Below are 25756 nucleotides of genomic sequence, written 5' to 3'. Positions count from 1 at the left end.
CCTCTCTGGAATTGTTTCATATTTCACAGAAAATCATTAGCAGATACTTCAGTCTCTATAGTATGTATGTTGATTTCTTTTTAAAAATATTTTTTGTTGTCAGAATGTTCCATGATTTCTTAATTAAGATAACTATGCAAGTAATAATAAATATTATTGTATGATAGTACTATCTGACTAAAGCACAATGCTTTTATTTACAATGAAAAGCATGACAGTATTAACTTACTCATGATAAGATATATTGTGCAATTGATGGTTTAATCCGTAGGTGTTATGTCCTCAGCCTTTTTAAGAAAAAAATTATTATTAATTATACTGAACTCTGATCAGTAGTGAGAGAACTACTGGGATGCTTTAGCGTAATTGTTAATGTGATTATTGAACTTGCAGTATGAAACTTGGAAGGCTGGCTGCATAGGAGACATGGAGCTGATGCAGAAGAGGGCTACATCTTAATCTTCTTCTGTTGTGTTTGAATACCATAGTTATTTGCACTTTAAACTTACTAAAGTAAATATTTCAGTTTTTAGAGTAGCCGTTCCAATCAAGATCTGAGAGTAAACATGGTTTGCATCTGCGTTAACATACAATGGTATTAACCACTTCTAATTCTGTTTTACTACTGTTAGTAATGATCCATAACTGCAGTTGTAAATCTGACAATGCAAGAATAGGCAAGGCAAAGAAGAGGTTTTCATAATGAGTAGGCAGAAAGTTGGAAGTGCAAACTTACTCTAAGGTAGCAGGAATACTATTTGGGAACTACAGTATAAGTTCTTTTTCTAAAGTTAGTGTAATCTTTGGAACAAGTTTGAAACGCTTAGAACTTGAATTTGGCAGTAGATTTATTTTTTTTCTAAATTGCAAAATATGGTTACGAGATAAATGTCCAATGTACCACTGTTCTTTTGAGTGTAGTATTTTGCATATAAAAATATGGCTGTTAAATCTGAAACAGTATATTCCACATGTTGATTTTGGTCTACGTTTTCCATGATGGCAGTACAGAATATAATGTGGGTGTGGTATATTATGTTAAATTACTGATATCTTAGAAAAGATATGTTATTTTAATTGAGGACAACCAAAAGTTAAGTGAATTCTAGCCCCCTGCTTTGTGAATGTTGTTTTCTTCTGCCACTCTGTGTCATGGTAACTTGTGTGTGTTCACTCCAGAATCAAAATTGGTCATCCCACTTGTCCATTCCATCAGTCATAAATGCATTTCTTTTGTTAACACTAAGTACAGCGTCAGTCAAATACCAGTCCAAGCAGTGCAATTATTTGCCTGTTTTCATAAGCAGTCTGTGGCAGTGTGTATCTACTTGTTAACTCATAGATATTTTTAGTAGAATTTTATTAGTTTTATGAAGCATGTTTTTAATGTGATTTTACTTCATGTCTGTCTGCTCCAAGAGCTTTGGAACGTGGTGACCAAGTTCAGCCGTGTTTGACAGAAAGAAATAAGTCTCAAATTCCAATTACTGATTTGAAAATTAGCAGATACATAAAGGAAAGAGAGCCTGGATGTGTTGGTAATGAGAGAGGGTTAGGGACAGCTTGCCCAGTATTGCATTCTAGGTGAAATGGCTTTTTTAGCCCAGCAGCCCACACACACCAGCAGCAGCACATGCCGCCCCTTGCCTGGGGATGGAGAGGTGGGAGTCTGGGGGTGCCCTCCAAATCTGTGGTGGGCACTGAGGGGAACAAGCAATGCCTGCTGAGTGTGAAATAAAGAGTTGAGGACAACTTAGAGTCTGTTGAACTGTTGTAATAAGGATTTTGCTTGGGCTCAAACATGGTAAGGCAATATGAGAAATATGAAGTACACATCTGTGATTTGTTATTTCCATTCCTCATGGAACAGTTTTAAGTGCATTTGTTTTTCTGTTGTGTCTTCCCTTGCTTTGGTGATAGGTTTTTTTGTTTGGTTGGAGTTTTTGGTGTTTAATAACTTGCTAAAGCTAAAGAACAAACAAAGTTACAGAAAATTATCCCTCCTGCTAATTGTGTCACAGGATATGGATATAGAAATGTATGTAGTTATATGAAACTACTTCTAAATATTTGGCTTAGTATTTTGAAATGCCATCAGTGATCGGTGCATGAAGCCAAAGAACTGTAAGAAATGGAGTAGAGCATGCTTGAAGAGCCTTTCATTTTGTGTAACAAGTATTTTTTACTACAAAACCTAGATTTTAAACAAAAACTAACAAAATACTGTTTTACCAAGCATATATTACAGCAAGTTAACAAGTCTTCCACCAGGGTGCAGTCTTTTCTAAGGATTTCTAACACCTTCAGCTAAGTATCTGCATTTTGTCTGCACATATTATTTTCTGCTTGCAGCTATTACAGGCAGACAATTAACTTTATTTTTCGGTATGCACTTGGCTGTTTAATTGTGTTTTCTCATTGTGTTGTAACACCTGAAGGGATCAGTTCAATGATAAAGTAATGTAGTCTCATCAGATTCCAGCTGATTAAAAAAGCTAAGTCTGTTTTGCTCTTTCTTATTCTCTAGATTGAAATATCTTCCCCCACCCTTTGTCATTCATTAAATAAATTTACTGTTGCCTTGTGTCAGTAGCTGGACTCAGACAACAGTACTGTAGGAGTGAATTTCTCCCATTCAAGTTAATAGGTTGTTAACATCAAAGCTTAATGTGAGTATTTAAATTCTTTACACTTTGAGTGGCCAAAATGCAGCTGCCCAGCTGATGGTTGATATTTAAGTAGTGTTCATTTAGCTGTGTGTAGAGTTGCAAGTTGTAGGATGAAACCTGATCATTTGCCATGTCTGCAGTAAAAATATTTTAAGCTGTTATGGTTGTCTTATATATATACATATATATATTAAGCAAATGGAACTTTTATTATTGTCATCCTAATTCCGTTTTCTGGGATCTATGAATAGTCATGCTATGTAGTATTCCATATAATAGAAAAATGCTTGTAATTTGGCTGGGCTATAGAGATTGTTAGCAACAACTGCTGAGGCAGAGGATTTTGTTCAATGGATTAGATATTTCTTATATATTTGTTGTATGGATGTTTCTACTTTGACTTGTTAAAAGGCTGACAGAAAGCATATACGCACAGGTCAGACTTGCTGTATTACAAACCAGTTCAGTTTTGTTTTGGGACAAACCAGTATATGGTCAAGGGTATATCTGTGTTTTAAAGTATAGCATCTGCTATTCCAAATGTGTCCTTCTTTTGGTTACTGGATATTACTGTTCACATAAAGAAGTGCTACAGTTTCTGGTTTAGGCTGCACAAGGGTGTTTTCAGCACTTTAACTCAGATTCTGTGAAATAATGCTTGTAACCAGCATAAAATATCGTATTTGGTAGTGCTTGAAAGCCAGAAACAAACTTTCTGTCACTGACCAGATTTTAGTGTGGGAACATAAGGTTTGATAAGGAATCAGGAGAACTTCCCAGATAAATAACATTTCTTGTTTAATTCAAAGATCCTCATTAGATATTTGAAAATAAAATAACCCTCATTGTAATCTAGGGAAGAGTCACACAGTGGTTATCACAGAAGGTTGCCAGTAGTTCAAGAATAAGCTCTAGCTGTGAGCTCCCACCACTTTTTTGGTTTGGTTTTGTTTTTTACTTTGGCATATTTTTATTTATCTCTCCCCCAGATACTTGATGAAATTTATTTACATGATAAGAACCTAATCCCAGAAGGAAAGAAAAGCCAGGGTACCTTGTCAGTTTTCAGTGAGTAGGGTTGACTTTGCAAATAGTTGGTGTGTCAGAGCCTTTACAAAGTCATATAGCTGCAGTAGGATGGAGTAGCACAGCTGGGAGTGAGGGCGGAAGGTGACAGTGGGCTGTTTGACTGGGAAGGCTGGAAAGTGTCATTTGCAGGCTGGGAAGTGTCATTTACCCCAACATGAGCTGCTTTTCTAGGGCAGCATAACTTGATCCAACTTCTGGCTCTTTCAGTCACATCCTCCTTGGTGCCAGTCTCAGTGCTCTTCTGACTCCAAATTCAGCTGCTTCAGTCACTACACTGTGAAGAAACCTCTCTATGTGCACAGTCACGTGTAATTCCACTCCTGTATACGCACCTACGCACTTCTTTTTAAAATAAGTTCTCTGCCACCTTAGTGCGTTGAAGGAGCTTGGTGCAGGTCAAGACGAACACCAGAGGGAGCAGTAATACTGCCAGGGCAAAGTACCAGTGTAGCCTCTGCGGTAACATCTGCTGCCTGTGCTGTGAACCCCACTCTCCAGTCCTAGTAACTGAAAATCAGTGGGGCGGGAGGGAACTGTCATTTTTTGATTTCTGTACACAGAGTGTTTTTATTTATGCTTGAACTCCAAAGATTATTAAGACTTCTTAAACAGGTCTTCCATTTAACAGCTAATTAAGGAAATGTTTGCTTAGTAGTAGTTCAATCAAATATATTGCTCATGTTTGTAATGAATTATTTTTTGAGACTGTGGTTGTAGGTTTTGGTTTTTTTGTTTGTGGTTTGTTTTTTGTTTGTTTGGTTGGTTGGTTTGTTTTTTTAGGAGTGTAGTAGATAACAAGCTTTATTAACTACTGATGTCTTAAATACTTTTTCATTGGGGAGAACAAATGGTTTTGCTCCATTTTCAACTATCAAGTAAAAACTGAACCAAGATAACACCATATTGAAGATAATCAGTGATTTTTCTTTTTAAGGCTAGTCAGTAAGTTGAGGTGCAGTTTAATTTTGTCTGCCAATTTGTGTGACAGCTATAAATTCCTGGCCTGTATTAGGGTTTTTGTTTTCTTCTTGTTAATGAATCCATCCTACATAAAGGATGGATTTTAAAACAGTATGACATTAGAAAACCTGATTAAAGCTTTCCATGTCATTAAAGAAAAACCTACGGTCTAACTCCTTTACTTGAATCCAAATAAAGTATATTTACAGCAGTTTAAAGATGGGATGTAACTAACTTTTATTCAGGTTATATTTAATTTCTACTATCTTTCAGTTGTGTGAGTGTTGGTTGTATTGAAATAAAACAGTTAAAGTGGTATTAGCCTTCTAAGGCCCCATGAAGTGAGGGTCAATGGGAATAAATATATGGTTATAAATTATTGTTATATAGCATCTGCTAAGGGAATCTATTATTGTGGCTGTGGCAATTACAAATCAAAACAAAATAGTTAAAAGCAAAAACAATTCACCACTCCCCAGTAATAACAAAAGCCAGTGTAAGCATGTGTCACACTGGAGTTATTTGAGAAAGTTACGAGATAAATCTAGATTGGATCCTAATGGTACTTTTATAAGCTGGTCGGCTTGTTATCCTGCACCTTCCTTTCTTGGCAGTGCCGTAGTCCAGGGTGAATTGCTCTGTAGGTTGCTGGTGCAACCATTTATATAGGCTTTGCAGACACTCTGATGTGGAAAACCTAAGGTCCTTCCCTGCCCCTGCCTCCTGTCTGAATTTGTTGATACTGGAGAGGTCTGTAGAGAATTAGCACAGGCTTTGGCTCCACAGCTGTGTAGTTTAATTACTGCTTGGGTAGCCTGGCCAAGTGGGTGGAGATGGTGGCTGTTGTAGGAGAACAGACACACCTGCGGGGCTGTGGCACCTCCAGTTCGGAAGAACCTCTGGCTCAAGGAAGGAACTTTGCAAGAAGCTGCAGCTGTATCTGTTATTTCCTGACTCTGTAGGATGAAAGTGTAATAGAAATTGTAGGTGAAGGAGCTGGAGGATGTGAGCTGGCTGCACTCTCTCTGTTCCCGGTATATCTTGAATGAGTTTTATGCTTGCTCAAATAATTTTAAAAGTTATGCTAATTAGGTAGTCCACAAGGTCACATAACAAATGTGTGGTGTAACACCCATAATCTCCATAAATGCAAACTGCGTTGCTTGCATACTGTTTTGAATAAGTACTAGTAGGGCATTTTCTGAGCAGATTTCAGAGGCGATTGGTCCTGGCAGACATGTAGTAACAGACAGAAATCAGCTGACTGAAGCTATTGCTGTTATGAAGCTATGATGTTATGTTTGCCCCACTTTCCAAGTGGCGATGTCAGATGTGCTTATGAATAAGCTCTTGAGCCACCTGGCTGTTTTCAGGTAAAATTGTCTCTGCTTCTTTGAACACACTGGGCTGAGAGCAACAGTGATTCATGAGCTGATTCAGGAGTGCATCAGATGCCTTCATTTAGGAACAGCCACATTTATCAAAAGGGGAGGGGCAGGCGGCTGTAGGTGACAGCTTCAGTTGTCTGATTTTTATCTGCTGGTGCATGTCTGTCAGCACCTTATGTTAGTTTGCTCTGTCTAAGCCTAAAACTCAGGTCAATATCTGACAAACGTGCTTGCGCATGTTAAAGTTCAATGTGCCTTACACAGTAGCACAATTTGATGCTGGCTAACCATCACAGTTTAAAACCCTAATTAAGAAAGGGCCAATCTAGTTGTAGTGTAGACAAGTCTGAAAGTATTGAATTTCTGAGACAGGTTACAGCTATGGTACAGATTTCTCTTCCTATTTTTCCACTAATTTCTAGGGATAGAGATCTGATAGTAGAAAGAATTTTGATACTTTGGAGAAATGTGGATAATACTGAAATTAGGTCTTCAATCTAACTTCATGGTAGGGGCTACATTCTATGGCACCATTGTAATTAAAACTTTTACCGAATGTAAGCTGTTGCTTATCTTTTGTTCTCGAAAAGGCTAATTAGGTAGTCGTAGTCCCTTGTTACTAGATTAGCCACAGGCTATTAGTCACTGGCTTTTTTTATCCTAGCCTGGTGTAAGGTCAAACAAATTTGAAGCACTCTTGTAATTGCATCTAACTATATATTACAACAGCATACTATACTTTACATCTCTTTGCATTATTAGTGAAAGGTATTTTTATTCTTCATATTCCCTTTCCTCACAAAATAAAGACTGTTTTCATTGATGTGTTTGTAAAATCACAACTGAAATATGCCGTTGTAATGTTAATATTTTTAAAAATGGATACTAGTATTTCATAGTATTACATCATTTTGATGTATGCATGGCTAAAACTAAAGCACCTGAAGTTTTAGGCTTCTTTATGTACCATTTCAGACTACTAGCGCTCTCATGCAGTGGGCAGCACCAGTGCAGGGATGATGTAATCACTGCTACAACGGGGGGGGGGGGGTTTGTTGCATCATGAAGTTACTGAAGTTGACTTTAATAACTTCTAAGTTTCAGTCAGCAGTTGTAAACCAGAAATGAAACAATATCTTTTCATTATGTTTACACTTTAAGCTTTTAAATTATTTTACTTAAAGAACTTCTTGAGGATAAAACAAGCTTGAAATCATAGACAGTAGGCTGAAGAAAGGTTTCCAGAAAACCTTTGTCCCTCTCTTCTGCCTCTGCTAGGGCAGGAGAAAGTATAGAGAGAATATCCTGGCAGATGTTCTGTTGCTGCCTAGTAATTATTTTATACAATCCAGAAATTTCTTAGCTTGATCATGTTCACTGCGTAGTCCATAAGTTCTTATGATGCTATGTGGCAGAAGACTGGACTGGGCAGAAATGCAGGGAAGGATGAGCAACTGGTTACAAGGATACTGTTGTTAAAAAGTTACTTGTAAAACTATATACCTTTGATATTACTGAATTTATAATCCAGAAGAGCATGAGATACAATAAGAGCTATTTGGAATAATTGTTAACTTCACTTTTTGTCATCAGTCTGTTCTGTAGTTTTCCAAACCGGAGAAGATTTGGAGGCTCATTTGATGAGATGTTTTTATCACGTAGATTTATGTTCAATAAGCTACTCCAGTTGAGCAGTACCCAGCTCTTTTAGGACTTATGTACAACACAGAGTGCTTTACATCACTGTCCTCTTTTTACTGATGTCACCTAAAAGCAAAGTAACTTATGCAGAATCAGCTGGCCCATGGCAAAGTAGGGTTTTAATATGACTGCTCTTTTATTCTTTATTTTTCCTTTTCCTTCACATTAAAGTTTTTGTAGTGGAATGGAGCTACTTCTTAATGTTTAGAGAGAAATGCTGAGCAGGCCTGTGGAAGGAAGCCTGGAATGTGGTGCTTCCCTCCACCTGACAATTTTTTATGCTATTATCATAGTATCTTTAAGCAGGTGGGAGGGAAATTAGCAGGCTTTTTCTCCAGCCTCCTCTCCATCATCTGTCACAATTTATAATCTTCCCTCTTGTATTCCATTTCACTTTCTCCTTCATCTCCTATTAATCTGTACCATGCAAAAAGTTCTCTTTGTGCTTCCTGACAAGATCAGCTTCTGCACGTACACTGTGGCCAAACCACAGGCTGGCTCTGGCAGGCACACAGCTTCCCCTCCCAGCCGCTGTGTGCACTGTCAGCATCCTTATTGCCCAGGCCTTCCTTGCCTGACACTCACTTTATCCTTATATTGGCTGTGATTTTTTCTGACTTTAGGAAATGTAATTTTGATTTCTTTTCTTGTTATAAGCCTAGTGTGTTTAAGAGAGAGTGTAGAACTCTCCTACTCTTTACTTCCTCACTATCTTTTACAGTCTTAAATTGCTTTCTTCAAATTCTTTTCCTCTTTTCAAATTCTTTTTTCTATCTTCCTGTAGCATGACAAAATACTCATGAGATTATTTTGCTAAGGAGTAACTTGATACATGCAGTTCTAAAGGTAATTTATTTTCTTTTTGAAAACAGTCCGTTCCTTGTAATGACCACAGCATGTTGTTTTTAAGTCATCCATATGTTGTAAAAGCTCGCTGCATAGAAATATAGTTAGTTTCTTGTCTTTCTTGCATGGGTTTGTTGCAATTCATCTGGTATGCTCCTGCTCCCAGGAGCTTAAAACTTTTAAAAATATTTAATAATACTTTACATATCCTTTCCCAAAGGAAGCTACCTGGAATAAATGTTCAGATTATTTGGGGCATGAGTTAGAGCCTCTGATCCATTAAAACAAAACAAAGCAAAACAAAACAAAGAAACAAAAAACCACAAATAAAAAACACCACCACACAAACAAAAACAAAATACCAAAACCACCAAACAAACTCAGTTACATTTTTCTTCGGTGAGGATGCCAGAGGGCAGTTTGCTCAAGTGGTGCTAGAACTGGATATGGGCTCTAGCCCATGTTTGTTTTGGTCAAGGTTAGTGCAGTACAGATTGTGTAAGACATGGATTTCACACTAGTCAAGAAAAATGACTGTTAAACCAGCTGTCTCATAATCTTTTAACTACAACTGTTTGCACTAGTAGTTTGGAATTGCAGGACTGTCTTTACTCTGAGGGCACAGACAGACTTCCCTGGGATCTGACAGCAGCCACGGAATCTGTCCTGGCCGGTCATTACCCCTCAACAGCTGGTGGGTGCTGCTCCCCCTACAGCTTGCTAACCCGAGGAATCTTCTGTAAATCCTTGTTTGATGATAGTACATTAGCCAGTTTGTTTCAGCTCTTAGTGTTAGACAGATAACTGCATGAAACAGTATTTAACAGTGTAAAACTTGACCGCTCTCAGCTGTTTGCTGCCAACTTCTGCAGGACTTGGAGTTGTAGCAGACGTGGATGAGGAGTTCGTTGCGAGTGTTTCCTGCTCAACTGTGGGCAAAATCAGCCAAGTTTGTTTCAATAGTTTAAATAAGTTCTTGAGCTAACCTGACTAATGTTGCCAGGAGCAGAACTGGATTTACTCGGCAGAGATTTGAGTACGCTAATTTCCAGTACAGGCTGGTGTTTTGTTCATTTCAAGACTTACACTGTACAATCTGCTGAATATACTGTTGAAGGTATTTCATGTAGAGGAGGAGATCCCTATGTTTGCAAGCGTGTTCATGAGAAACAGTAAGTGCTTGCATTTAAAAAATAATATAGCTGCTTGCTGTATCCTATTGCCATGTAGACTAAACTTGAAAGTATATTATTGAGAAGTAATTTGAAATTCTGCTTCTTGTATTAATATTATTTTAAAACAAAATAATAATTTAAAAAACAAGCAAAAAAGGGAGCGGGGGGGGGGGGTAAAGAAAAAAAAAGAAAAACCCACAAAAAACCAAACAAAAACCAAACAGCAACCTAGAAGCAAACCAAACAACCTAGGAAATAGTAATTTCCCTCCTCTTTTGTACTGAATTGGTTTATTTGTATCCTGTTTCTTAAACAATACTCTTTATGTGTGTAAAATAGGATAAATTACTTGAATTACTTGTTGGTTTTTTTGTTTTGTTTTTTTTTTTCCAGTTAAAGGGAAATGTGTTGTTGTGGCTGCTGCTATAGGAACCAAGCACAACATGATAACTAATGCTACCATAGTAGAACGTAAAATATGAAAATCGTGATGGGATCCTTATGACAGGCAGGCCATCCATGGTTTTTAGGTACTTTTCCTGCTCTTAAATAACAATACCAATTGGCCTAGTTTAGTGAAAGGCTAACACCAGTTTGAAGAGATGACCAACAGCTTTGAATTTTACCAGTTCTGTTGTTGACCCCATTCACATGTGATGCAGAGCTGATTTTATTTTGAGGGCTGCATCTCTTCGATTCTGTTTTAGTTAGAAGGAGTGCTTTTATTGTGTTGATATTAATGTTTCTAAAATAAAACCAAAAAAAGAGGTTTATTCAAGAATATTTTTCGGCTTTGAATATACCTCATCTTGCCAAATAGCTAATCTATGTTTCAAAACTGTCATTTTAGAGCTTAGTAATTGTTATATTGTGCTCATTTCCTTGCTACATCTCCTCTCTCTAGAAGGGTGAATGTGTGCTTGAAAACAGGCAAAGAATACTAGTGTATTGAAATAGTTGTATTATTTTGTTATCAAACAGTATAAATAGAGAGTTGAGAACCTGTTGTTATGTAAGATCGAGTATGGTGGTGTTAACTAGTGGTTTGCTTCTTTGGAACTTGCAGAATATGTCAAAGAGAAGGAAGCCTGTTGTTAATAGACAATTAATGTGTTCAGTCCTTACTTCCACTAGAAATTTTATAGTCAAAGATGCTGAGAATACTTGAGTTCCTGTCCTGTGCCAGTTTCAATTTCTGAGATATCTGAATGCACCTCAGCATGTGTTACATTATTTCAGATATTTAAAATATAAATTACATGGTTTTTCTTCCTTTACATAATCTGAAATAAAAGCAGAGAATTGTGTTATGACAGTAAATCACTGTAAAGAAGGCTGTTCTTTTGTTTGTGTAAATATTATTTCAAATCTGGATCTTAATTATCTTGAGGCAATTTTTGTTTGAATGAGAAATTTAAATACCGGTATGGATTCAATCACAATTCCTGTGCATTTTCACTTTGCGGTGTTTTGTTCTTACATGCACGGACACTGTTGTTAACCCTTGGAACAGAGGGGAAACAAAAGAAAATCATGTTCTTCAGAATTTGATTTTCATTAAAGGAGTTAGGATTACAGAATTTGAGTTACATTTTTCAGTCTTCAAACAAGCAGAACTAGAAAGTTTTTTCCACTTGTAACTTTGAATTTTAGGGGCTGGAAATGAGCAAGACGTGAGCTGGTTTCACTGTAGGTGCTCATGTCATTCTGAAGATGACAAGAATAGTGGGCAATGCCACACCGTGTCTCCTTGAAATATCTACTGCTGTAGGCTCGTCTAGAGCAGCTCTTTTTTAAAGAGAAAAAAGAACCTAAAAATGGCATTGATGAAGGGAAATTGATTGTTACTTAATAGAAGGGAATTTGTAAAGAGAGAACCCAATGCTCGAGAGACTCTTAGAAGGGGAAAAAAGGAGACAGGAAGAAAAGCACTTTTTGCCCACCTGATTTCTTTTGTTGCAGGACAGGTTTTAGGCTTCTCATAGTAGTAGACAAAGACTTTAAAAGGTTGGATACTTAAGAGACATCTAAGTAAGTTTTCTTGAAAAGAATGCCAAACGACTTCCATTTTTATTCAGGTAAAGTTCTAGTAGTAGTGCAATGATCACAGCAAGGTCTGATTGCCTTAAGGTAGTACTTAAAGAAAAGTGTTACATGTGGTTTATTCTGTCTGTCGAGATCTTTCCAGCAGGTTGGATATTATTGCAGCTTTTTATGCTGCTTAAGGCTTTACTTTTTCCCCAAGTTGTTGCAAAGCATGATGTTACATGTGAGCAGTAAATACTGGAGATGTTTTTTATTGTTTGAAATTTATTTCCGAGAAAGTTTACTCTTTTGCGGAAGTGAGCTCTGGCTCTTGCTAGGTGGTTTCACTGGCCTGAAGAAGAATCTTCAAACATGTCCAGAGTTTAGGTGACACTGAGCCTGGTTTCAGAATACTGAGTACTTAAAAGGACCAGCACCATATGCTGGTCTTAGCTGGAAACTACTGTATAATGTCTGTTTTCAGTGTAAGTACGCTACTGTGAACCTATAGGCAGGTTTTCTGAAAACCTGGTTGTCTTGACCAGATATTGTGCACTCTAATAGTCAAATGGAAGGGTGAAAGAAGTATAAGTAACAAATCCAGTCATTATAAGCTGGAATAATACAGAGTGGTTTGAGTCTAAAGATGATCTAGTCCACCCTGTTGCCATGTGCAGGAACATCTTTCATTATGTCAAGTTGCTCAAAGCCCTGTCCAACCTAGTGGTAGCATTTAGTAGCATTCAAAATTCATGTACAGTGTAGAAGAAGGCTCTGAGGGGGAGGGCGGAAAAAAAAGGATCACGTGAAATGTTTGTTTGTTTACTTTCTTATATGTTGTTTAATACAGATATAATGTGAATTTGTTGCTTTCCATAATGAACGTTTTTCATTCCTAGAAGTACTTACTCTCTGCCTCTTAAAGAGGTACACAGTGTGTTAATTGCAGAGCACTTCTCTTCCCACAAATTGTTTCCATTCAAAATATTAGCAATACAATAAGCCTTACTGGGTTTACTCAGGATTTGAAAAGGCTGGTCAATCCACAGTGGAGGATCAGGTTTTACCTCCTCTAAACCCCAGACCACCAGCAGGGACTCAATATCCTCCAAACCTTTTTTAATACTTAATGTCTGAATACCATTAATACTGTTTTCTATTTTTTAACTTTACGATAAAATAATACAGTTTCTGTTCCAGTACGCTCAACACATGTTTAGTAGGTGTCTGCTCAGTTTTAAATAAGCTTGGAGTTTGAGTGGTTTTACTACACATTTCGCAACAGCATTCTCATTTAGTAATTTGTTAGATACAAGTAGGATTTTTGTTTTGGTGGGGGTTTTTGTTTGTTGGTTTGTTTGTTTCATTCTAATATTCAAAATTTCTCCTCCTTCTGCCCTTAAAACAATGTGCAGTGATTATCTTCAGTGCCCTAGATGGATATTTCCCAACAGGAAATCTGATCTTTGGGCTTTATCTGGATTTATCATGCCTGCTTGTTCTCTCTCTTTCGTCTTTGTATATGTTCTAATGGTTTTAAATTTACAGTTATACAAGGCAAAAAGAAAATGCTTATAAATTCTTCATGATTATTATGTCACTGGTACTTTTAAAATGTCCTCTGAAGGAGAGACACTTCATGTCTATAGTTCAGCTGTCCCCATGGTGTGTCAGAATTAATGTTAAGCCATAGGCCATCTGTGTAGCATTCAGTGTTTTTCTGGCCATGTCTATATTAGTGAATTAAGTGTGCCTGAGGCTAATTGACCCAAAATGGCTCATGTCCATACTCTTAGCCCCAAAACAGTGTAGGTATATCCAAATATTGAACTGTTTGAAGGAATGCTAATTGGCATGGACAGAAATTGTTTCAGGATCTTTTCTAACAATTTAGTGGTACAGGCAGTTCATTTCCATGCATAGGAGTGCTCACAGCACTGTTGTTTTTACTAGGATAGATGTGTAGCCTTTACATATTTAGACACCTACATCGGTGTGTTACCTCTTTATCATCATGTCTAATTTTTTATTTAGTGACATCCCCGGAATACACTGGGATACTTAAGCCCTATAACTGCATATTGTTATGTGATCAAAAGAGGTCAAATTAGTTGACATTATTTTAGTTCCAGTCTGGATATGTTTATGTTTACTTAAAATGTACAGATACTTTTAAGTTGAATGTTTTATGAAGGCCAGATTGCATTCCTTCTTACAACCTCATTTCAGGTAAGATCTTGAGATAAAGAAGGGACTCACTCCCAAGGCAGCTTTTTCCTCTCCACATATAACTTAAAAGAATTTATGTTCCTGTTGTGCAGAATCCCAGCAGGATCCTCTTAATCAGATTTTTTTTTTTTAATTCCATTCTCACCTTTTTTCATGAGTATTTGATCCATCTGCTAAATTGTTCAAGAATTAATTAATTTTCATGTTTTTGCTTCAATTACCACATAAATAAGGACATGTAAACTAGTATATTTGCTTTGATTTTGTGGTCAAAGTGTGGAATACAGATTAGCAGAGAAATTGTAAATAGATTTAATTGCAGGAAAAGACTGATTCATAAGATGAAGGCAGAAAGGCTCAACTATTAAAATTGCTGATTCTGTGCAGAATCTAATGATGAAATTGCAGATAGTCACATGAAGTGAAAAAATAGCATAGCAATGTATTTTTAATAAAGACTTGTATATTCAGTATATTTAAGAGACAGCCTATAGCATTTTTTTTTTTTAAATTCTGTGTCTTATGCTTTTATTTAGTAACTGCTGAACAAGGCTGGAAGAAATATTATGGAGATGTTTACCATGGTGGCTAGAGCAATTGCGGGAATCTAGAAAACCTATTTCTAGACTGCTCTTCTAATGAGTTTTAAATCTTCAATTACTGTTCTCTTGTATGGTATCCTTCTAATTACCAGACTTCCTATGGGAACCTTATCATCCGTTCTTGTCAATGTAGTTCCAGAATGTAGCAGAGAGTGTGTATTAATAACAGGCCAGGGAGAAAGGACCATTTTGCCTGCGTAGAGTCTTTACTTTGAAGCCTCATAGTAGAAACTGCTGGTGTGTTTTGCATTGAGTGTTTGAATAATATGCATAAGCAACGTTTCTGTTGGCATAGTTAAAATGAAATATGCAAATATGAGGTATGCATTTTTAGTGTTTTAAGTCCCAAGAGTGTTTTTGTCTTTTCACTGCAGTCTGAAAAGTATGTAATATTTCTAAACTTCAGAAACATGTAGGATAAGTATATGCAGTTGAATAGAAGTTTGCAAGTCTTTGCAGATGAGACAGATTCCAGTTTAGTAAAGCGTTCTGAGTAAGTTTATACTTTTAGTTGTAATATGAGACCACTCACATATTGTAATATTTTCATAGATTACACCTCTGTAGGAGAATTTTTTTGTGCATAGCCAAGACAATGTGAGTGACTATTACCTTCTATAATATTGTAGATACCTGTGTTATTTATAATGGATGGTTTGACAGAAACTCAAAGAACTGGAAACTCTTGGTAGGATATATTATTTTTCAAGGCATTGTTACTGTATAAATAAAAGGGCTAGCAGTCAGAAAATTTAAAAATTTACTTCTCATGTACAAAAAAAGGATTTTAAAAAAAAAAAAAAAACACTAATGAAATCCTTTCAAGTGCGCAAGGGAATGGTTGTTAGTTTTGTTGTGCAAATATCAGCCGTCTCTATTTACATATTCGGTAGTGGAACTGTCAACTAAAGACAACAGGGTATCACCTCCTTAACTGTAGGTATTACAAGGCTAGTTTGCATCCTGAATTTGGGGAAAAAGCTAAGACTGAACTGCCACAGAAATTTTCTCTTTAGTGAGAACAACTCTTCAGTCGATGCTCTGACAGGATTTGTATTGCCGTAATAAGTGTTGTTTCTTTCTCTGCCTTTTTTTGAGTTAGCTGAAAAAATATTCTTTCTCTAATTTAGATTTCATAATAGTTAATTAATAAACCTGATGAAGAGTGAGCAAGTGAATCTGTACCTGTTTATAACACATGTAGTTAATTTAATATTTGTATATTGCTTATATACCTCTATGGAGGCAGTGAGCCTTCCAGCCAGTTTAACAACTACTTGTGTTCATTGTTCTGAAAGTCACTCAGCTTGTACGCAATATACAATAAATGTATGCGCATGTTATTTGCATTAAAGGGTCTTTAGGCATGTAGTGCTTGTCTCAGGAACTATTTTTGGAATGCTTGGTTGCTTTATCTTCAGTGGTAAAAGCCCATAGTATGTTTAATTTACTTTTGCTTGTTTCTAATCTTGTGACTATTAGATTCTTAGCTTTAATATTTGGCAAAATATGAGCCAGTATTTTAATGGAAGTCCCCAGCTTTAAAACATGCTCTAAGTTATCACACTGTGTAGGGATGATAACATTGTGTTAGGATTTTTTAAAATAAATATGTATTATATTATGTATGTATTTATACTAATATTTTTTAAAATATTTCCTCTTTAAATACACTTGTTAGATAAATATGTCTGGTGCTGTCAAAACACTACACAGTCCTGGGATATATTTGTGAAAGAATGCACATATACAAATGATTTTTTTTTTTAGTATTTACTTTGACACTTAGTGACCTAAATAGTGTTCACAGAACACAAGTTTTTACGTTCTGTGCAGACTCTGTATTACAAGACACACTGTGTGTACCTAATGCTATCTAGGAAGCTGTATTTAATTGAAAGTATTATTATAATACATCTTATAGTGTAGAGACATTCACTTGTATTGCTGCCAGTTCTGCACTGGACACAGCAATACTGAAAACTCTTGTAGAGACTTTGATAATTTTGGGACATTTGGGATTTCAGTGGCTGCTTGAGACTAGATGGCTGGTGTGAGTGACAGTACGTTATTGTGACATGCTTTGGGAAGCCACACAGTGCTCAGTTACAGTTCCCTCTGCAGGCCTGCTGTGATTCCTGACATGTTGTACCATTGTATTAGTGCATCTTTGCCATTCACATAGTCTTGTGTTGAGGCACACTGGGGAGATGTAGGTGATGCTATAGAGTGTTTCTCAAAGTAAAGAAACTTTGAGCTCTTTCTATAATTTGTGAGCATGGTATGGAGATAGCAAAAAAATCTTGAGGATTTTGATGTTTTGTTTGAAGAGCTATACCCAGGCTGCTCTGATACTTGACAGACTTGATGAACTGTCATCCTAGAAGGCAACAGAATGACAATAATATTAGCAAGAGGAATACATCTGGGAATTACCCTTGTTGAAAAGTTAATTCCCAGATAGAGAGTGGAGAATTAATACTACTAATAATGATACCAGTCAGATATTCTTGTCTGTGAAGCCCATCAGCTCTAATGAAGCAGCTGTTGAAGCAGTAAGAGGTGATGCTGGTTTTGAATTGTTTTTGGCAAGCAGCGAGGATGCAGTAGAAGAGTTAGTCCTAGAAAATAACCATGGACTGCAGCTATGAATCATGACTGATTCAGTTTAAAATAAATGAAAACAAGCCTGTAAGTGAAGTATCTTAATTTCGAAAGAATGGGTGTTAATACATTTTAGTGTTAGCTACAGCATAGTAGACCAGAATTTAGTTGCTTTAACTGTCAAGATGCTGTCATCTGGGCTCACTGCTTTTGCTATGTGGAGAGATTTCTGTGTAGTTCTTCTGCCAGGTTTGGCCACAGGATTTAAGAAGAGATAAAGGGAAGTCAAAGGAATGTAGAAGTAGAAGGAGAACTCAGTTTTCTTTCAGCTGTTATTTCAGTTAACAAATCTTCATGGCGAATGAAACTTTTGCTTTTTAGGACTTCCTTCTCCCTCTCCCCTCCTTCTGTAACAACACAGAGTTCATCTAAATTTAGAGATGGTCAAAATAGGTTTTCTTCTCCTTTTCTCAGCTATGCAGTGTATTTATCCAGAATCTGATGGAATTCCTGGTAGTACAGTTTCTTCAGAGGCTTGTGTTGTCATCCCTCAGCCACCCCAGTCTTTTGAAGCTGCACTCTAGCATATGCACTTTAGTTGGCTGGCATGTCTTCTATTATTTTCCTTCTGAATTGGAGCATTGCTAGTATGGCAGCATAAAATAATATCTTAATTTCTTTCCTCTTGGTGTTCCCATAGATATTAAGAATGTATTTTTAGTGACTTTAGAATGATTTAGAAGCATTGCATGTTTTTCTTGCTGCAATGTCTAACAAAGTGAAACTTCTAGGATTGCTGATCACTAGGATCACTTCTTTTTGCAACAATAAATAATATGTCTTGCCTTAATAAAGATTCAGAGCTTCATGAAGGCATGTATTTGGTTTTCTCCTGTTTACAAAGGCTTCTGGTAGGTTTAGAAATTTTTAACCAAGTTTCAAGCAAACCAGAACTTGGACCATCTATCATGTAGTCTCACATAACCTGTGTTACAAAATGTTGTTAACACATTTGAATTCCAGTGTACGCAGTCTTAGTTTACATGCAGATCTATATAAAGGTTTTAGTCTAAGTTCAATCAGCACATGGCCTTCCGAGTTTGCTCACAGTTCTAATATGTGACAGAATAATGTCAGGGTAGGGGCTGGAGTTGGGGAGTCCCTGGTGTGATGTCTCTGGTCAGGTGGGACTGCATGGAACTGGCTCCGAACAGGCCAGCCCAGGCTGGAGCACACTATTCTGCAGCCAAGGAGCACCAGTCCAGGTGTTTGAAAAGCACAACTGTTGGAGTTGCCTACTCATCTGACAAACTGGCTGGATACAGCATTTCGAATCGTGATTTGTCAGCCTGTCACAATAAGCCAGAAATCAAACAAGTACTGCTGAGGGTCACTTGTGGAGTGTTTCATTGAGTGCTTTATGTGCGAGATACTTGGTCTCTGAGTTAGACAACATGAAGGTGGAAAACACACAAACACTGTTTTGAAGGATTCAGCTGTGAGCATCGGTTCTGACAGTAATAGGATGTAACTGCTAAATGGGAATTCCTGGTGCCCTTGGGGCCAAGGAAAAGACTCTGAAGAGATTGCTGATGATGCTGGCAAAACACTCAGATACTAAATCAAGTTTGAAGCAGCTTCTTGGTATACACTAAAAGTTTGAGCAGAGTCTTGAAGAAGGTGGTTGAGTTTGGCATTTCCAGGAACTAGTTAGCTTAACTCTTGGGACAGGGGTTTTGTGAGTGGACATCTATGAGATGAGTTAGATGTGACTTGGGAGTGCTGTAGCAGCAGCTTCATGTTCTAAGCAGGAGTTTCTTTCTAGACTGTGGCACCAGTGTGCACTATCAGCAGGAGAGCTGAGCAGAAGCACTTTGGCCCTGCTGAGGAACAGCCTTCTTTGTGATTGAAGTACTGCCTGCTACTAGGATTCATAAATAGATCAGATTTTCGAGGTACTCTAACAGGCATAGATTCATGGTATAGGACTCTAATGGATTGTCTGATAAAGAGGTTGGCTTTTTAGAAAGGTTTCAGTTTTTGATTTGCACAAGTTCATGAGTTGTCACTTGCAAAGAAGTTAGATGTACAACTGGGTAAACAATGTGTAAGTGCAAGTACCAGTGTTCTGCATGTACTAGGGAGAAATGTTGTTGAAAGCCCAAGTGGTATATGGTTTTTTAAGTTCAAAATCTTACAATAATAGGAAACTTTTAATTTATTTTCCCCTGCTGCCTCCAATATTTTTAATTACTTTTATTGTTTTACCTAGGCATGGACCCCTGTTCTGAACATTTTTAGTTGGCCTAGCATTACTACCATGGAATTCCTTAGTCTTTCAGATAAGAGTCATGTTGAATTAGGGGCAAAGAGCGACAGCATGGAACGATTCTCACTCAGGGCGACGCAAGCTGGAATATGGAGTACTGTGAAATCCTTATTACATTAAGGGATTTGTCTCATGATTGTCTAGGATGTTGTTGTTGATAGGATTGCAAATAGGGAGAGGGAATGCAAGAGAATGAGCAGGAAGAGTGTGTCTGTCTTGCTTCATAATGGAGGGTGTTCAAGCTAACAGAGCTGGTGCAAGTTTGTGTTGGCAGTCCCCTGCTAATAGTGCCACCAAAAAGACAGTGCCAAGAAAGATGAGGTGGAGAGCTCTAATAGGAACGGTATCTGCTTGTTCTTCGGCTGAATGCAAAGATAAGGAATTGTGCAATCTGTTCTAGGTGAACCTGCTTTAGCAGGGGGGTTGGAGTAGCTGATCTCCAGAGGTCTCTTCTAACCCCAGCCATCCTGGGTGATTCTCTGTAGTTGGACTGTGATGGCTGATGCTGCCTTCACTGTTTTGCTAGGCACTGGCTTAATATATATATTTGGCAAATCTATTGTGTCCTGGTATAGGGAGCCAAAATATCCAAATAAGCCACGTTTTATACCAATACATAAAATAGGTTGACAAATGCTAAGGGAGTATGTAGTGTACTCTTAAACTTTCGATTGGAAACCATTGTAATGTAAAAGTCTAGATGTTTTTTTTTATTAAAATTCTTTGCTTTTGCAAGAAGCAGATTCAAAAAGTACCTAAGATGTCCTCCAAACCCTGGCTTGAGAGCTTGTGGTGCACTCTAAGCTCATTCAGGGCTACTGTTGAGAGTAAATTGTGCACGCCACTAGCTGTACCTTGTGTAGACTTCCTTTTATTAGTATTTTTTCCCCAAATATCTGAAAACAAGCCTGAAATTTATTTGACAGATGTTGTTATTTAAATAAGGATTTTAAATGGACAAAAATATTAGCCATCCTCACAGAACTTGCTTTCTCACAGACCTGAATGAAACAAAATTAATTCTTGAAGTTCTGTCACAGGAACAGAATGTGTAATATGTGAATTTGGTTTTCAAACGGATATTAACTTTTGATTTCTAGCTCAAGGAATCCTTAAAGGAACCAAGTTTTCAGAAAGCATTGAGATCACCTGCCCTTCAAAAAGTAGCCAGCCTTCACCTGTCTCTGGTTGTCCATGTATCTTCCCATATTTCAGTACTTTGCATATCCTGTAGTTCTAGCCATTCATCAGATGTTTGTGTGCTTTTTTTTTTGGTAGGGTTTTGGTGGTCATGGTGTGTTGGGGGGGTTTTTCCTTATTACTCCATTCTCACCACAGCTTCAACATGGTGTATATATTTTTTCCTCAGGTGTCTTTGAAACCTTTATATCCTGTATAAATGGCTTGTTTCATTAGTGGTTTTGTTCTGGTCCTTCATTTAGTTAGTTGCTGTAGTTATTTTTTGTATGTTTTTTGCTGTATCTGTCTCTTTCAGGGCCTAGTTGTCCAGTTAGTGTTGAAATGAAAAGAGAAGGTTGGATGATTGAGACCTGTATTTTTTCATGTATGCTGCCTGTGACTTTGCTAAATTAAGGAAGCATTCTGAATTCCTTAAAACCTTTTTATGTGATCAAAGTATGCCTTTCCAGTCTGTAGTTACAGATCTAAGTTGTTTTGAAACATGAGATGAGCCCTTTGTAACTATCTGTTTATAATTTATGAGCTTCTGCACAACTATTTTTTCAGTAATAGAAAAAATCCCTTTATTATTCTTAAGTTTGTTGTTATCTTTAGAGCAAGACTTGTCTTTATGGTAACTGTTCTGCTGTTTGCAGAGTCGCTGTATGCCAGACTGGTGAGATTAGAATTTAAGACGAGTAAAGCTCATTTACAAGCTAATTTACAAAGCTCCTTCTCTACACTAAAATTCCAGGTCATGTGTTCTCTCTGCAGGAAACAAAAGGAGGGTTTAGAGGATTGAGGTCTGTACAGCTGTCTGCAAACAGTCGATACTTGCATAGCATAAAGGAATCATACTAAAGGAGTCTATTGTGCTCTGGTTATTTTGGTTGAAATTCAGTAATAAAGCATTGTTAAACTCAGTGGATTCAGAGACAGTCAAACTTTGTCTCTCTAAACAAGCAGTATCTTAAAAAGAATGAGTGTATGTGTTAGAGGTGGGGAAAGTCTATTTGTTGTGTGTGGGGATTTTTTGGCCTTTGTAACTGATGCTTTGGGGTTGTTGGGGGTTTTTCTACTTTGTTTCGGGTTTTGTCTGTGTGTTTGGTTTTTTTCTCTTTTTTTTTTTTCCTCCATAGACAGACTTGATTAGTTTGGGGTGAGATGGGAAAGAGGGAGTGTTACTTGAAGGGGTGGAGTAAATGGAATAACAACAGAGAGAACTGAGAACTTAAGAAAATGAAGTTGGAACTTGCTTTGGCATAGGGAAAAATTAGATCATCACTTCAGGTTTATTTGAATCCTGGTTTCCTATTAAATATTTAATGAAACATTAGTGAGACCTTTCTGAGAGTTGTCAGCACTGAAAAAAATATAACCCTTCTAGCTTGCAAAGGTCTTTTAATTTATACATAAAATTTTTCTACACCCCTGAAATTTCTTAATCACACTGAGTGGGAAACAAGGTAATTGTTTTGTTTTGAGAGGGAAGAAGGAAATTAGATTTTGAAATTTCAGAGTTTCTGTGTTTGGCGTAGCTGTTTTAACACATTTTAATAAAGTAGGTATTAAGAGAGGAGCACATCTAGGATATTCATATTGTTCAGCTCTGTTGGGACATGGCTTTAATAAAAAGCATAAGGTTAATTATTTGTATTTTAAAGTATGGAACAACATGGATTGTTTTACTATATATATAGCATTTTAAAAAGTGTTTAAATAGCTATTTATTCTTGGTAGAATGAAAAAGATGGTAGTAGATTTGCAGAATGTATTGCAAGTACCATATGCGTTTCTGTATAGGGATTTTTACTTAACCTTATCAAATATTCTTATGAAATCTTATATTCAATAAAGAAAGTGTCTTATGCTAAGTTGGGCTCTGACTCAGACCAACAAATATGAGGAAATTAGCTCTAGGCACAGCACTTCTGAAGTCCCACTAGACACGTGAAGGCAGCACAGCTTCTGCCAATGTAGAAATGGCACATGCACATCATCTTCTTGCCACCCGCAGCTGTGTCCGCATGCTGCTTCCCCTGCATCAGCTCCAGAGTTTCTGACCCCTCTTCAGTTTGAAAAATTGGTGAAGAGCCAACCTGAAAGCCTCTCCCTTTGCTGGGTGAGCCCTCTGAAGAGTGAGAGACTGGGTGGTCAGAAGGAGGGAAGGTCACGCTGTGTCTGAGCTACTCCTTTAGGTCTTGATCTTAAACACACATTTATGTCGGCTCTGTCTAAATTGATTGGACTTTTTCATAGATTTGATTAATCTGATTCAGGACTTTGTGAAGGCGCTGTCTTTCCCGTGATGTGTCTTTTCTTCAATTTCAACAGCTTTCGATGATCTCATAGATGAGTAAAAAGCGAAGCATATGTTCATGCATGTGTAGGAAGGATTAGTTCCTTCTCACTTCGTATCGGAAGCTAGACTAGTCTTATGAAATAATCTTTTCAACATTGGTCACCTCAACTACAAACTCATGTATTCAAACCATGATGACAGTGATGATGACACATTCAGTGATTTACTGAACTGTTTGAAAGACACCAAAAAAATGACGGTAGCAGATAGACTAGACTTTTGCAGTGAGCAACATTTAACTGAAAGCATTTTAATTGTTCCCATGCTTCAGTTTAGACCAGGGTAAATTGAAAATATTGTGGTCCTACATACTATTAGACTTGCACATATTTCAGGATCCTGGTCAACTGTGTTCTTTCTCAGGATTTTCGAAGCCACTATTAAGTTTATCTTAAAATAACAATCACTAATGCACACAGATGGGAATTTAGCCTGTCAGAATACATAGTTCATAGTCACTACAATATATTTGGGGTTCAGAATAGGGAAGAGATGCTGGTCAGTGAAAGTTTGTAAATTTAGTCAGCTTTGTGATCTTGACGTAATTTCATTCAGGGTTTTGCAACTGCCTATCAGTGTGAAGTTAAGGCTGCGGTAGGCCTTTTAAGTTGACTTTCTATATTGAAGTGTAGAAATTCTAAAAGTTACGGTTTTTAATGCTAAATTAACCATAAGTTGAGATCATTAACTTACCAAGCTGATTGTTTACTTTTGGTGTATATAACTTCTGCGCTTGCAGTCAATTCAGCGTACAGTATATCAACATTTCTTTTTCTTAGGGGGCCCAAAGGTCTTAGGTAGACATTAGTTGCAGCCATGGCTTGGAACTTCTGATCCTGTATTGTTGCCCTCGGTATCCCTGAATTCTCTTACTGTTGTGTGATTGCTAGGATTTGGTATACTGTTTCTCTTTAGGTCAGGCAAGCAGAAATAAGTATTTTTCTGTACTTGATCTCAGTCTGTGCATTGGTAACCTGCACAGAGTAATTTTTGTGATGCTTCCATATGCAGAAGTTCTGTTGGGTAACAAAAGCAAAAGCTAATTTGGGAAAAGTGGACTTAGTCATGAACGAGCTTAATGGACTGCAATTTAGCTAGGGGTTGTTGTTGAGAAATGTGAAGAAATTGAGTATCTAAATCCATAATTCCACATATCTGCATTTTCTAAATTACCTACTGCCAGTCTGACTCATGTTTTATGTTTTATACTGCTTTGACTATTGTTTCTAGTAAATCTCCGTGTTTATACAGTTTTTCATTTGGCAGCTGAGCTCTTGGGGGGGGGTGAAGGATTTAGTTGTACTATATATATTCATTTTTATTACTATTATTTATTCCAGTTATCTAGAAAAATATGAAAAAGTCCATCATTTTGGGGAGGAGGATGATGAGGTACAACCAGGCAATCCAAAGCCACAACTTCCTATCGGTGCAATTCCAACTTCCTATAACTACCAGCAACACAGTGTGTCAGGTAAAATTTTGAGGAAAAAAGTGCTATTTTTCCATACACACACAGACACACACAGATGTATATGGACAGGGTACAGAAGTAGTGTGTAGTTAAATTTACAATATTATTAAAAGCATAAAATCTGTAGGACATGCATAGTATTATTTTATAACAACCAAAAACATTTCCACTGTGAACCAAAGCAGAATAGATATCAGTATCCATAAACTGTTTCTTTTTCTAATTAGCAGGGCTGAGTCTTGAAAAAAACATACCTTGAAAATGTGCAGATCGTGTTTCTGTCACGTCAGTCATTATTCTGCAGAGTCAGATAACTGACATATGATTAATTAATCTTTGAAACCTGTGGAATAAACATATGTGTGAGGAGCCATAATGAAAACAATTGTAATTTAGAGACCAAAGTACCATTCTTTCACCAATAAACAAATCAGAAGCTGGTGGACTCTGGGGAATAGATGCGTAATTCATTGTGTAGAAAGTGACTCCAAATTGTATTACAATTCTATTCTATTGTAGTTAAAGTTTGCATTTTCAAAGCTTTTTGGGGGGGAAAGCATACTGACGTATTGCATTCTGGAGATGATGATGGAATTAATATCTAACGAGAAAGGTACACAGCCAAGTAGAATGTGTTCAGCATTTTAGCCAAAGGCAAATGGAAAAAATAAATTGAATACTGTAAAAAATTTTAAACCCACAGTAACTTATTAATAAGCTTAAAAAAATACTTATTATTCATAATAGTGTGGCTTAATCTTTCATCTGAGTATTAATTACTTTAGCTGTGAAAAAGCTGTTTTAATTTCTTTTTTCTTATTTAGATTACCTTCGGCAAAGCTATGGGCTGTCTATGGACTTTAACTCACCAAATGACTATAATAAATTGGTGCTTTCACTGTTATCTGGACTCCCAAATGAAGTGGACTTTGCAATCAATGTATGTACACTTCTTTCAAATGAAAGCAAGCATGTTATGCAGCTTGAAAAGGACCCTAAAATCATCACTTTACTCCTTGCAAATGCTGGTGTGTTTGATGACAGTAAGTATATAACATCTTTGCAACAGAAAGAGTCAATACCTGTTGTAGTATCTATTACAACCCTTGATAATTAAACTTTAT

The 25756-nt window shown here is 37.0% G+C and overlaps 1 protein-coding gene across 1 annotated transcript in view; it reads left to right on the top strand.

Annotated features, from left to right (window-relative positions):
• ARID2 (AT-rich interaction domain 2) overlaps positions 1-25756 on the top strand; it is a 103319-nt gene that overhangs the window by 32404 nt on the left and 45159 nt on the right. The window contains exons 4-5 of the mRNA XM_021284095.2: positions 24499-24632; positions 25457-25675. Of these exons, the coding sequence (XP_021139770.2) occupies positions 24499-24632; positions 25457-25675 (353 nt within the window). The remainder of the gene's footprint in view (positions 1-24498; positions 24633-25456; positions 25676-25756) is intronic.

The sequence above is a fragment of the Columba livia genome, chromosome 1 (genome assembly GCF_036013475.1).
Source record: "Columba livia isolate bColLiv1 breed racing homer chromosome 1, bColLiv1.pat.W.v2, whole genome shotgun sequence".
Classification (NCBI taxonomy): Eukaryota; Metazoa; Chordata; class Aves; order Columbiformes; family Columbidae; genus Columba; species Columba livia.
The sequence above is the reverse complement of the archived record's forward strand: the minus strand, read 5'-3'. Positions and strand labels throughout refer to the sequence as shown.